At 43.4% G+C, this 12,737-nt stretch overlaps 1 protein-coding gene across 2 annotated transcripts in view; it reads right to left on the reverse strand.

Annotated features, from left to right (window-relative positions):
- DNA2 (DNA replication helicase/nuclease 2) overlaps positions 1 to 12,737 on the reverse strand; it is a 57,872-nt gene that overhangs the window by 22,229 nt on the left and 22,906 nt on the right. For both annotated transcript variants that reach the window (XM_070057764.1, XM_070057763.1), the window contains exons 7-10: positions 9,508 to 9,625; positions 8,283 to 8,448; positions 5,128 to 5,322; positions 1,967 to 2,197 (exon numbers count right to left, since the gene is read on the reverse strand). In XM_070057764.1, the coding sequence (XP_069913865.1) occupies positions 1,967 to 2,197; positions 5,128 to 5,322; positions 8,283 to 8,448; positions 9,508 to 9,625 (710 nt within the window). The remainder of the gene's footprint in view (positions 1 to 1,966; positions 2,198 to 5,127; positions 5,323 to 8,282; positions 8,449 to 9,507; positions 9,626 to 12,737) is intronic.

Below are 12,737 nucleotides of genomic sequence, written 5' to 3' on the forward strand. Positions count from 1 at the left end.
GAATGCTAGGGAGAAATAAGTCTTCTAGGCCGGCGCTGCGGCTCAGTAGGCTAATCCTCCGCCTAGCGGCGCCGGCACACCGGGTTCTAGTCCTGGTCGGGGCGCTGGATTCTGTCCCGGTTGCCCCTCTTCCAGGCCAGCTCTCTGCTGTGGCCCGGGAGTGCAGTGGAGGATGGCTCAAGTGCTTGGGTCCTGCACCCCATGGGAGAGCAGGAGAAACACCTGGCTCCTGCCATCGGATCAGCACGGTGCGCCGGCCGCAGCGCGCCGGCTGTGGCCGCCATTGGAGGGTGAACCAACGGCAAAGGAAGACCTTTCTCTCTGTTTCTCTCAATGTCCAATCTGCCTGTCGGAAGGAGGGAAGGAAGGAAGGAAGGAAAGAAGGAAGGAAGGAAGGAAGGAAGGGAGGGAAGGGAGGGAAGGGAGGGAAGGGAGGGAAGGGAGGGAAGGAGGGAAGGAGGGAAGGAGGGAAGGAGGGAAGGAGGGAAGGAGGGAAGGAGGGAAGGAGGGAAGGGAAGGGAAGGGAAGGGAAGGGAAGGGAAGGGAAGGGAAGGGAAGGGAAGGGAGGGAGGAAGGAGTCTTTCACTGACCACAGGGAGTATCTATTCTGTTATGGGCAGTTGTTAGATAAGATTTGGGACAGTGTTGTGGCACAGTAGGTAAAGCCTGTGACACTGGCATCTCAATGGGTGCCAGTGTGTGTCCCAATTGCTCCACTTCCAATCCATCTTCCTGCTAATGATCTAGGAAAAGCAGCAGAAGATCGCCCAAGTACTTGGGTCCCTGTCACTCGTGGGAGATCAGGAAGAAGCTTCTGGCCCAGGCCTTGCTGTTGCAGCCATTTGGGGAGTGAACCAGCAGATGAAAGATTTCTTACTCGCTCTGGAACTGTGCCTTTCAAATAAATAGATTTTTTAAAAAAGAATCAGATAAGATTTTGTCCACATTAGCACTACGGAATATAATGTACTAAACAAAAGTTTAGCAATTTGCTGGGTCCTCAAATTGCGAAACAAGACATTAGCACAAGACCCAGCGATTCCACTCCCAGCTCAACACAGAGGAGATTGGAAATGTCCACATAAAAATTTACATGTAAAGGTTCACAACATTACTCCTAACAGGAAAAAAGTGGAAACAACTTAAATGTCCATCAGCTGGCACATGGATGAGCACAGTGAGGTCTTATCTACAGAATGGAGCATTACCAGCCACAGAGATGAGGTCACATGCCAATCTTATCAATATTTCGCTTATTTGAAGACGTCAGGCCAAAAAAAAAAAAAAAAAAGAAAGAAAGAAAGAAAGAAAGAAAGAAAGAAAGAAAGAAAAGAAAAGAAAAGAAAAGAAAAGCAAAGCAAAGCAAAGCCACAGAGTACAGGATTCTACTTCTATCACATATCCAAAGTGGATAAATCCATAGAGACAGAAAGCAGATTAGTGGTTGCCAGGGGCTACAAGGATGAGAGAATAGAAGTGACTGCTTAGTGGGTATGAGGTTCCCTTTTAGGGAGATGAAAATGGCACTCAGTAATATGCTTTAAAATGGATAAATGTCAGTTTTATGTGAGTTTATGTGAATTTTATCTCAATGTTTCCAAACAAAGAATAAAATACCAATAAATGCTGTAACACAAAGATGTACCTCAAAAACAATACAAAGTGAAAGAAGCGGATCACCAAAGAACACAAATTGTATGACTTCATTTACATGAACTGTTTAAAACAGGTAAATCTATAAATGCAGAAAGTGGATTAATGGTTGCCAAGGCAACAGAGGAGTTGAAAGAAAATGAGAAGTGACCACTGTAGGGTACAGGTTTCTTTCTGGGGTGAAAAAATTAGTCTAAAATGGATTGTGGTGATGGTTGGACAATACTGTGCATACTTAGAAAACCAACTATATGAGTTGTATGCTGCCAATTAGATTGATACAGCTATGACCAAAAAAAAGTAGTTTCATTACCTGTCTAACAAACAGGTTACTGTCGTCAGGTTAATCTCCTTCACATACCCCCTGGACAAAGCAAACAGTGTTCTCTCTTCTCCACTTAAAATAATTCTGTCACCTGCCATTAGATTTGTGATAGGCATGGCACCATTTTTCCGCTGGAAGTTATGTAAATATTGTCCATCACACACTCTTGTTACACTTTCTCGTCTAATCAGGTTGCCAATGCAGTTGCCACTCTCCTCCCTATGAAGGATAAAGAAAGACATCTTATGGTAAGTACAGTATTTGCATTTTCCCACAATTTACATGTTTTAACTGACCCCTGAACATGAACGCTAATGATGAGTCTGTCTGTTTTCAATTTTCCACAATTTACAGCAAAGTCTTAGCATTAGCAATGCCTAGTAAACATTCACGCTATTGGGGCCGGCGCCGTGTCTCACTTGGTTGATCCTCCACCTGCGGCACCAGCATCCCATGTGGGCACCAGGTTCTAGTCCCGATTGCTCCTCTTCCAGTCCAGCTCTGTGCTGTGCTGCTAGTTGGGATGCTCTCATCTCATAACAGAGTCCCTGAGATTGAGTCTCAGCTTTGTTTCCTTTCTTTTAATTTATTTTTTATTTAGTTTTATTTTTGACAGGCAGAGTGGACAGAGACAGAAAGTTCTTCCTCTTCCGTTGGTTCACCCCTCAATGGCTGCTGCAGCCGGCGCACTGATCCGAAGGCAGGAGCCAGGTGCTTCTCCTGGTCTCCCATGGGGTGCAGGGGCCAAGCACTTGGGCCATCCTCCACTGCACTCCCTGGCCACAGCAGAGAGCTGGCCTGGAAGAGGGGCAACCGGGACAGAATCTGGCACCCCAACCGGGACTAGAACCCGGTGTGCTGGCGCCGCAGGCGGAAGATTAGCCTAGTGAGCCGCGGCGCCGGCCTCAGCTTTGTTTCCAATCCAGCTTCCTGCTAGTGCAGACCCCGGGAGGAAAAAAAGTAACAGCTCAAATACTTCGAAAAATGTCATTCATGCAGGAGCCCTGGACTGATTTCCAGGGTCCCAACTTCAGGCTGGCCCAGCCTTAGCTGTAGCAGCCAATAAGGAAATGAACCAGCAGACGGGAGATCTTTCTCTGTCTGCTTTTCAAATTAATTAATTTTAAAAGCCGGTTAATTTGTTCTCTACAATAAGTAAAAATTCATCTTAAAATATTATCAAGTTTACATGGCTATCACTGATTAAAAAAAGTTACGAATAATATTTAAAGTAAGATTTCTTGAGGCTTTTTTTTTTTTTTTTTTTTTTAATTTGAGAGACAGAGTTACAGAAAGAGGTAGAGCCAGAGAGAGGTCTTCCATCTACTGGTTCACTCCCCAAATGACCACAATGGTCAGAGCTGAGCTGATGCAAAGCCAGGAGCAGCGAGCTTCTTCCAGGTCTCCCATGCAGATGCAGGCGCCCAAGCACTTTGGCCATCTTCTACTGCTTTGCCAGGCCATAGCAGAGAGCTGGATCCGAAGTAGAGCAGCCAGGACTCAAACTGGTGCCCATATGGGATGCTAGTGCTGAAGACGGCAGCTTTAACCTGCTGTGCCACAGCGCCAGCCTCAAGGCATATTTCTTTTTAAAGATTTACTTATTTGTTTGAATGGCAGAGTTACAGAGAGGCAGAGGCAGAAAGAGAGGTATTCCATTTGCTGTCACTCCCCAGACCATCACAACGGCCGGGGCTATGCCAATCTGAAGCAAGGAGCCAGGAGCTTCTGCCAGGTCTCCCAAACAGGTACAGGGGCCCAAGACTTGGGCCATCCTCTATTGCTTTCCCAGGCCATAGCAGAGAGCTGGATGGGAATTGAATCGGCACTCATATAGGGTGTCAGCACTATAGGAAGTGGCTATACCTACTACACCATAGCACTGGCCCCCTTGAGGCATATTTTATCTATTGAAAATACATTACAGAGCCAGCACTGTGGCGAAGCGAGTTAAAGCCCCAGCCTGCAGGTCTGGCATCCCATATGGGTGCCAGTTCAAGTCCCGGCTGCTGCACTTACCATCCAGCTCTCTGCAATGGCCTGGGAAAATAGTAGAAGATGGCCTAAGTCCTTGGGCCCTTGTACCCACATGGGAGAACAGCAGAAGTTCTTGGCTCCTAGTTTTGAATCCGCACAACTCTGGCTGTTGTGGTCGTTTGGGGACTGAACCAGCAAATGGAAGACCTTTCTTTCTCTCTGGCTCTACCTCTCTCTCTGTAACTCTTTCAAATAAATAAAATAAATCTTTAAAAAAAAAGAAAGAAAAAAGAAAATGAATTACTGGGGCCGGCACTGTGCCGTAGTGGGCTAAGCCTCCATCTGTGGCACTGGCATCCCATATGGACGCCAGTTTGTGCCCCAGCTGTTCTCTCTTTTGATGCAGCTCTCTGCAATGGCCTGGGAAAACAACAGAGGATGGCCCAAGCACTTGGGCCCCTGCACTCACTGTGGGAGATCCAGAAGAAGTTGCTGGCTTTGAATCAGCCCAGCTCCTGCCATTTAGGCCATTTGGGGAGTGAATCAGCTGATGGAAGACCTTTCTCTCATCTCTCTCGCTCTCTTTGTCTGTAACTCTACCTCTCAAATAAATTAATAAATCTTAAAAAAAAAATACTTATAACACTGACTGCAACATCACAGCCTATGTAGAGATGCTGCTGCATATAGAAACAATTCACCAATAACCATCTGGAGTTGTCATGAATGGATGAAATCACTTACCTTTACCATGCTATAAAATTTATATTTGTCAGGGCCGGAGCTGTGGCATAGGGGGTAAAGCTGCCACCTGCAGTGTTGGCATCCGTATGGGCGCCAGTTCGAGTCCCAGCTCCTCCACTTCCTATCCAGCTCTCTGCTATGGCCAGGGAAAACAGTATAAGATGTGCCAAGTCCTTGGGCCCCTGGGACCTGCTCCTAGCTTTGGATTGGTGCAGCTCCAACCCTTGTGGCCAACTAGGGAGTGAACCAGTGGATGGAAGACCTCTCTCTCTACCCTTCCTTCTCCGTGTAACTCTGACTTTCAAATAAATAAATAAATATTAAAAAAAAAAAAAAAACACTTGTATTTGTCATGAATTTCAAATGCCATCAAGCCAGTTAACTCAAACTACTGAAATTTCATTGCACATATTAAACAGATCACTTACATTTCTGAGGCAGGCATTAGCCAGATATTCTGGTGATTCTTTCTATTCTCTTTTGATTGCGACTCCAGGGTTAACATTAGACACCAAAGTCTGAAATACTCTAAGTGTGTAGGCTTCAGATGTTGGGTTTCTTCTTTTATTCTGGGCACCATGACAATTGGGATGGAACTGTCATCCATCTGTTGTTCAACTGCTCTAAACAGGAAGATCCCAGTTAGAGAAGCACTTAAAAAACTTCAATGGCTGGCTATGAAATGAGGTGTTTCTAAAACAAGTACATACACATGATAATTAACACAACTCAAATTCACAGCCACTAATTTCTCTTAAAAGGCATGTCAATGTTGAATAAGCCATATGGCTTTTTACCAAACAAAAATACGTAAGAAATCCCATACTGCATTATTTTGCCTCCAGTGACTATCCCCCAAATGACAACCTCATTCTGGTGTAGTCCTCATTCCAACACACAGCAAGGTAGGCCTTTTACTACCACAAGCTCTGTGACATAAGCAAGTTAACATAAGCACAGAAAGAATTATTATCTCAACTTACAATTTTGGTTAATACTAACTTAAAACATTTACATATTGAAACAAATATAAGACAAATGCTAGAAATAAAGAGTTCAAAGAAATGTGCTTGGACTATAGGCCCTGAACTCCCTTGGGTGTCAGTCCCCTGCCATAAGGAAAGTTTGTATAATACTTGTAATAGTATAAAAGCACTTGATGTGAATTTTCAAACTGAATTAGAACTTCAGCTCTGATCCTGCCTTGTTTCCTAGTCTATATTTACATTTAGTCACTTCTTTGTGTCCTTCAAAACTTTCACTGACCTATGACCACATGACAGCTAATAAACTTGCCATTTGTAGAAAAACAGCCATATTGGCCAGCACCACGGCTCACTAGGCTAATCCTCTGCCTGTGGCGCCGGCACCCAGGGTTCTACTCCTGGCTGGGGCGCCAGATTCTGTCCCGGTTGCTCCTCTTCCAGTCCAGCTCTCTGCTGTGGCCCGGGAAGGCAGTGGAGGATGGCCCAAGTCCTTGAGCCCTGCACCTGCATGGGAGACCAGGAGGAAGCACCTGGCTCCTGGCTTCGGATTGGCGCAGCACGCCAGCAGTAGCAGCCATTTGTGGGGTGAACCAACGGAAGGAAGACCTTTCTCTCTGTCTTTCTCTCTCATTGTCTAACTCTGCCTGTCAAAAAAAAAAAAAAAAAAAAAAAGAAAAAAAAGAAAAAAAAGAAAAACAGCCGTATATCAACAGGACAGTCTCCTGTTGAATCATATCAAACCATCCATCTGGATGACCCAACTTCCCTATATCTAACTACAAAAGGCCCAAGATTAAAACAGCAACAAAGACATGGAAGACTTCTTGAACTATCATTTAAGGAAACTTGTATGGTATTTAAAATGCCTACACGTATTTCTTAACCAGATTACATATGTCCTAAAATTCTTTTATTCCACAAAAATTATATGCATCAAGAATAAAATATATATTTCTGGAGAAAGTTTTAAACCATTCTATTATTTTCCAAGGAAATAAGCTTGTTAGAAAATATAAACTAACTTAGTTCTTGTGTTTTTTCTATTCTCTTAATCTTAGAAATACAACACACAAAGGGAAACACAAAAGAAAAATAGGGCTTGGGGTCTGGTACATTGTTTAAGATACCACTTAAGGGGTAGGTTAAGCCACCACCTGTAACACCAGCATCCCAGCTCCACTTCTGATCCAGCTCCCTGCTAATGCACCTGGAAAAGTAATTGAAGATGGCCCAAGATGGAATTCCAGACTTCTGGCTTTGGCCTGGCCCAGCCCCAGCCACAGTTTGGGGAGTAAATCAGAAAATGAAAAATCTCTTTCTCTGCCTCTTAGTTACTCTGCATTTCAAAGAAATAAATAAAATCTAAAAAAACAGAGAGAGAGAGAAAGAGAGAAAAAGAGAGAGAGAAAGAAAGAGAGAGAGAGAAAGAGAGAGAGAGAGAGAGAGAAAGAGAAAGAAAGGAAGGAAGGAAGGAAGGAAGGAAGGAAGGAAGGAAGGAAGGAAGGAAGGAAGGAAGGAAGGAGAGAGACAAAGAAAAAGAGAGAGGAAACACTACTTAGAATGCCCACATCCCATATCCAAGTACCAGGACCCAAGGCCCAGTTCCACTTGTGATTTCACCTTCCTGCTTATTGCCTGGGAGGCAGCAGATCAAGTACATAGGCCCCTGCACTCACAGGAGATCCAGATGAAGTCACTGTCGACAATTGGTGCTGTGACACAGCAGTAAAAGCAGCCACCTGCAGTGCAAGCATCCTATATGGGCATGGGTTCAAGTCCTGACTGCTCTACTTTCAATCCAGCTCTACTTCTGATCCAGCTCTCAGCTATGGCCTGGGAAGGCAGTGGAAGATGACCCAATTCCTTGGGCTCCTGCTCCTGTGTGGGAGATCTGGAGGAAATTTCTAGGCTCCCTGCTTCAGATCGGCCCAGTTCTAGCCACTGCAGCCATTTGGGGAGTGAACCAGTGGATGGAAGAACTCTGTTTCTTTCTCTCTCTCTGCCTCTCTGTAACTCTACTTTTCAAATAAATTAATAAATCTTTAAAAAATAGAAGAAGTTCCCGCCTTCTGCCTTGGGACTGGCCCAGCCCTGGATATTGTGGGCATTTGGGGAATAAACCAGCAGAAGAGAAATAAATCTAGGGACCAGCGATCCAGCGTGGTGGGTAAAGCCACTGCCTGCTGTGCCGGCGTCCCATATGTGTGCCGGTTCGAATCTTAGCTGCTCCACTTCCAGTCCAGCTCTCTGCTATGGCATGGGAAAGCTGAGAAGTTGGCCCAAGTCCTTGGGCCCCTGCACCCACGTGGGAGACCGGGAAAAAGTTCCTGGCTCCTGGCTTCAAATCAGTGCAGCCTCAGCCATTGCGGCCATCTGGGGAGTGAACCAGCAGATGGAAGACTCCCCCCCCGCCCCGCCTCTGCCTCTAACTCTGCCTTTCAAGCAAATAATAAATAAATCTTTAAAAAAAAGTGAGAAATAAATCTGTTTCTCTCTGTGTGTATAATCATAAAAGCCAAGGCCCACAATCAATGTTGAATCATAGTGCATCAATCCACATTCAACTGTACTTTCGGAAATAATGCTCTTGCATTTACCTGCTGTAAAGAGCACAGGTACCCACTTGTGAACAATATTTGCAGATTTTCTCCTCCTCAATTATTTGTGGCAAAGAAGCAAGTTGTGTCTTATCATTTCCAGTAGCAGATTTGCTAATACGGTGAAACAAAGAGAAGGCCATCTGGTTTCTTAGCTTTAATAATTCTATGGAAAAAAAAGGTAAGTGTTTTTTTAAGAATCTAATAAAGTATACCATATATCTTCTTATACTATAAAAGTAAAACCTCCAGATTTAAACAGAATTAAAAAATTAGGGAACATATTTTCCCCACCATAGTAGAATAACCACTGTAATGTATTAGCTCTAACTTGTGTTCACTTGAACAGCTTCTTTAAATAACTACATATGTCAAAGTACTGGAAGTACTGTGATGTTGATATTTTATTGGCTAGATGCTGAGAATAAACAGAGCTATCTAGATTATCTCTAACACAAGAATTTCAAAAGAAAGTTTCAAGTCATAAAATTTTTAAAGATGAGTTAACATCAACTTCCTTTTAAAAACTACCACAACTGGGGGCCAGCACTGTGGTGCAGCAGGTTAAAGCCCTGACCTGAAACACTAGCATTCCATATGTGCACCATTCTAGTCCTGGCCGCTCCTCTTCTGATCCAGCTCTGTGCTATGGCTTGGGAAAGCAGTAGGAGATGGCTCAAGTCCTTGGGCCCCTGCATCCAAGTAAGAGACCCGGAAGAAGCTCCTGGCTCCTGGCTCCTGGCTCCAGATCGGTGCAACTCCGGCTGTTGCGGCCAACTGGGGAGTGAACCAGTGGATGGAAGACCTCTCTCTGTCTCTACCTCTCTCTGTGACTCTACCTTTCAAATAAATAAAATAAATCTTTAAAAAAAAAAAAAAAAAAACTACCACAACTACAAATTACAACCTGTAGTAGGCCTAGCAAGTACAGCAAGCAAACTGTCAGGTATAAACATGAAGATAGCTCTATAATTTCATGGAAAATGGAAGTAAAGGAGACATTTATTTTGATGCAAAAAATTTTTGAAATCATGCATAATTCTTAAAAAATACATATTTTTCCATTAACATTCTGAAGACCCCTTATATGCCTGGATTTCAAAAATTCTCACATCAAAAGAAACTTCTCCTTGATTTTATTTCCCTGCAAAGATACTGCGAAAGTTAAAGTGGGAGGAAGTGAACTAGAGATGTAAAATGGAAAAAAAAAAAAAAACAGCTCAACCTCTTTTGTCTAGGTGGTTGGCAGGCACAGGGTACATCTGACCGGTCCTTAGGTACAGAAGCAAGCCAGCCTCGGGGTCAGCTCTTCTCTCTTGGCTGAGCAGTGTATACAGAACAACCTGCACAGACATTGAACACACTGTTAAGCCAAACCACAGGTCTCTTTACTTCCTTACATTGTCTTGCAATCAACACATAATTTTATAATAAAAAGGAAAATGAACCTATTTTCATTTTGAAAATAACATGAACTGAACTGGTGAAGGTAACACAACAAAACTGATGTCAAACATTCAACTTCTACAAAACAACCACAGTTCATGCTGCCTGGTTTTACTTAAGATAATAATGAAATATAGTGAATCTCTCTTACATAGCAAATATTTAGATTTCCAATAAATTAAGGAGAGAAATTAATCAAATTATGTTTGACATTTAAGTCAATGGTCTTTAGACACTATTTTTACTATTTAAAACACTAAAAAGTTTAGCATTTACATGATAGCTACTGAGACAAATAAATCTACAGAGAGTATGCTATTTTTCCAAAGTATGACGCATCATTAAACTACTTTAAGTTTACTAATGCTCTTCAGAAAAACTCAGATGTTAGAAAATAGCCCCTCTGGGAAAAGTGTTGGGGCATAGCAGGTTAAGAGGCCTCCTGCAGTGTCAACATCCCATATGGATGCAGGTTCAAAGCCTGGATGCTCCAATTCCAATCCAGCTCCTTCCTAATGTGCCTGGAAAAGCAACAGAAGATGGCCCAACCCCTTGGGCCCTCGCATCCAGGTAGGAGACCGAGAAGAAGCTCCAGGCTCCTGGTTTTGGCATGGCTCAGTCCTGGCTGTTGTGGCCATTTGGGGAATGAACCAGCAGTCTTTCCTTCTCTCTCTGTAACCCTGCCTTTCAAATGAATAAATGAATCTTTTTTTTTTTTTTTTTAAGATTTTTATTTATTCATTTGACAGGTAGAGTTACAGACAGTGAGAGAGAGAGAAACAGAGAGAAAGGTCTTCCGTCTGCTGGTTCACTCCCCAAATGGCCGCAATGGCCGGAGCTATGCCGATCCAAAGCCAGGAGCCAGGTGCCTCCGCCCCGCCCCCAGTCTCCCATACGGGTGCAGGGGCCCAAACACTTGGGCCATCCTCCACTGCCCTTCCGGGCCACAGCAGAGAGCTAGACTGGAAGAGGAGCAACCAGGACTAGAACCCGGCGCCCACATGGGATGCCAGCACTGCAGGTAGAGGATTAACCTAGTGCGCCACAGCACCAGCCCCATAAATCTTTTAAAAATACTTGAAAAAACAGGCCATCAAGGAGAGAGGCGCCTTTCTCTGAAGGGAGGAAGGAACCTCCACTGTGATACGGCCTTGACTAAACAAGTTCAGAGTCGGTGAACTCCAGGGGCTTCCATAGCCTACACAGCCCATAGCAAGAGTCTCGGGTGATTGCTAACCTCATAAATAAGAGTGCCAATTGTTAAATCAACAACGGGAGTCACTGGGTACATGCTCCCCACATAGGATGTCTGTCCTTAATATGTTTTACTATGAAACTTAAAAACAACACTACTAGTCGAACAATACCCTATACCTTGTGCGGTTGTGTGAGTACAGCCTGTTGAAATCCTTGCTTAATATATACTAAGTTGATCTTCAGTATATGAAGGTAATTGAAAATGAAACTCGATGAAGGGCGGGATGGGAGAGGGAGTGGGAGAGGGGAAGACCACGGGAGGGAGGGAGGTTGGGGGGGGAGCCACAACAATACAAAAGTTGCACTTTGTAAATTCACATTTATTAAATAAAAAAAATAACTATATAACAAAAAAAAAGAAAAAAAAGAACTTAATACTTTACCCTTTTAGTATTTTTTATGTTCTACTTAAAACTATTGGTTGAACTCTGTAATTAATACACAATTACTCTTAGGTGTTTAATTAATGCTATAACTAGTACTCAAATAGTATTTTACACTTTGTGTTTCTGTGTGGGTGCAAACTGTTGAAATCTTTAATATATGCTAAATTGATCTTCTGTGTATAAAGATAATTGAAAATTAATCTTGATGTGAAGGGAACGGAAGAGGGAGTGGGAGAGGGGAGCATTGTGGGTGGGAGGGAAGTTATGGGGGGGAAGCTATTGTAATCCATAAGCTGTACTTTGGAAATTTATGTTCATTAAATAAAATAAAATATAAAATTTAAAAAAATACGTTAAAAAAAAAAAGAAAAAAAAGTCCTTTAGAGATGAGCATCTATCACAGCAGTTAAATTATCACGTGGGCTGCTAACATTCCATGTTGGAGTCCCAGTTTCAGTTTGGATTCGTTTCCTAATCATGTGCACTCTGGGAGGCAGCAAGAGGATGGCTGAAGCACTTGGGTCCCTGCCAACCACATGGAAAAGCTATCCTGAGTTCTGAGCTGCCAGCTTTGGCCAGCCCTGGCTGAGTGGGCATTTGGAGAGTGAATCAGCGGATAAAAGATCACTCAGTGTGTGTTTGTGTCTGCATATGTATTTGTCTGTCTTTCAAATTAAGAAAGAAAGAAAAAAAATCCCTTTAGTTTAACAGAAAGCTTTAACAGCAAGAGCAAATCATTTAGGTGGACTCATATACAAAATAAGGACAAGTTCACTTGTTTTCCAGATCTCCAAGATTCGAAGATTAAACGATTTAAGAAGGCCCAGTGTTTAAAATCACAAAATCAGCATACATAAAGATGTCAGACTATAATTATACTCCGGCTTTGTAAAGTGCAGTTAAAATATGATTAACACATAGGAGGCAGACAGCATTATCTGCAGCATAAATTTACTTATTTACTCACTTATTTATTTGAAGCAGAGAGAAAGAGAGTTTCCATCCAGTGGTTCATTCCTCAAGTGTCCAGAAAGGCTGGGGCTCGGCTGGGGCCGAAGTCAGAAGCTTGGAACTCAATACAGGTATCCTGTGTAGGTGGCAGGGACCCAATTACTTAAGCCAACACCTGCTGCTTTCCAGGGTCTGTTTTGCTGAGAAGCTGGAAATCAGGAGCCAGAGCCAAGAATTGAACCCAGGCACAAAAATGTGGGACCTGCATCTTAACAAGTTTTTTAACTATTATGCCAGATGCCAATTCGAGGAGCTTCATCCTGGTCTCCCATGTGGATGCAGGGGCCCAAGCACCCAGTCCATCCTCTGCTGCTTTCCTAGGTGCACTAGTAGGTAGCAGCATGGGAAGTGGAGC

Source organism: Oryctolagus cuniculus, chromosome 15 (assembly GCF_964237555.1).
Source record: "Oryctolagus cuniculus chromosome 15, mOryCun1.1, whole genome shotgun sequence".
NCBI lineage: Eukaryota > Metazoa > Chordata > Mammalia > Lagomorpha > Leporidae > Oryctolagus > Oryctolagus cuniculus.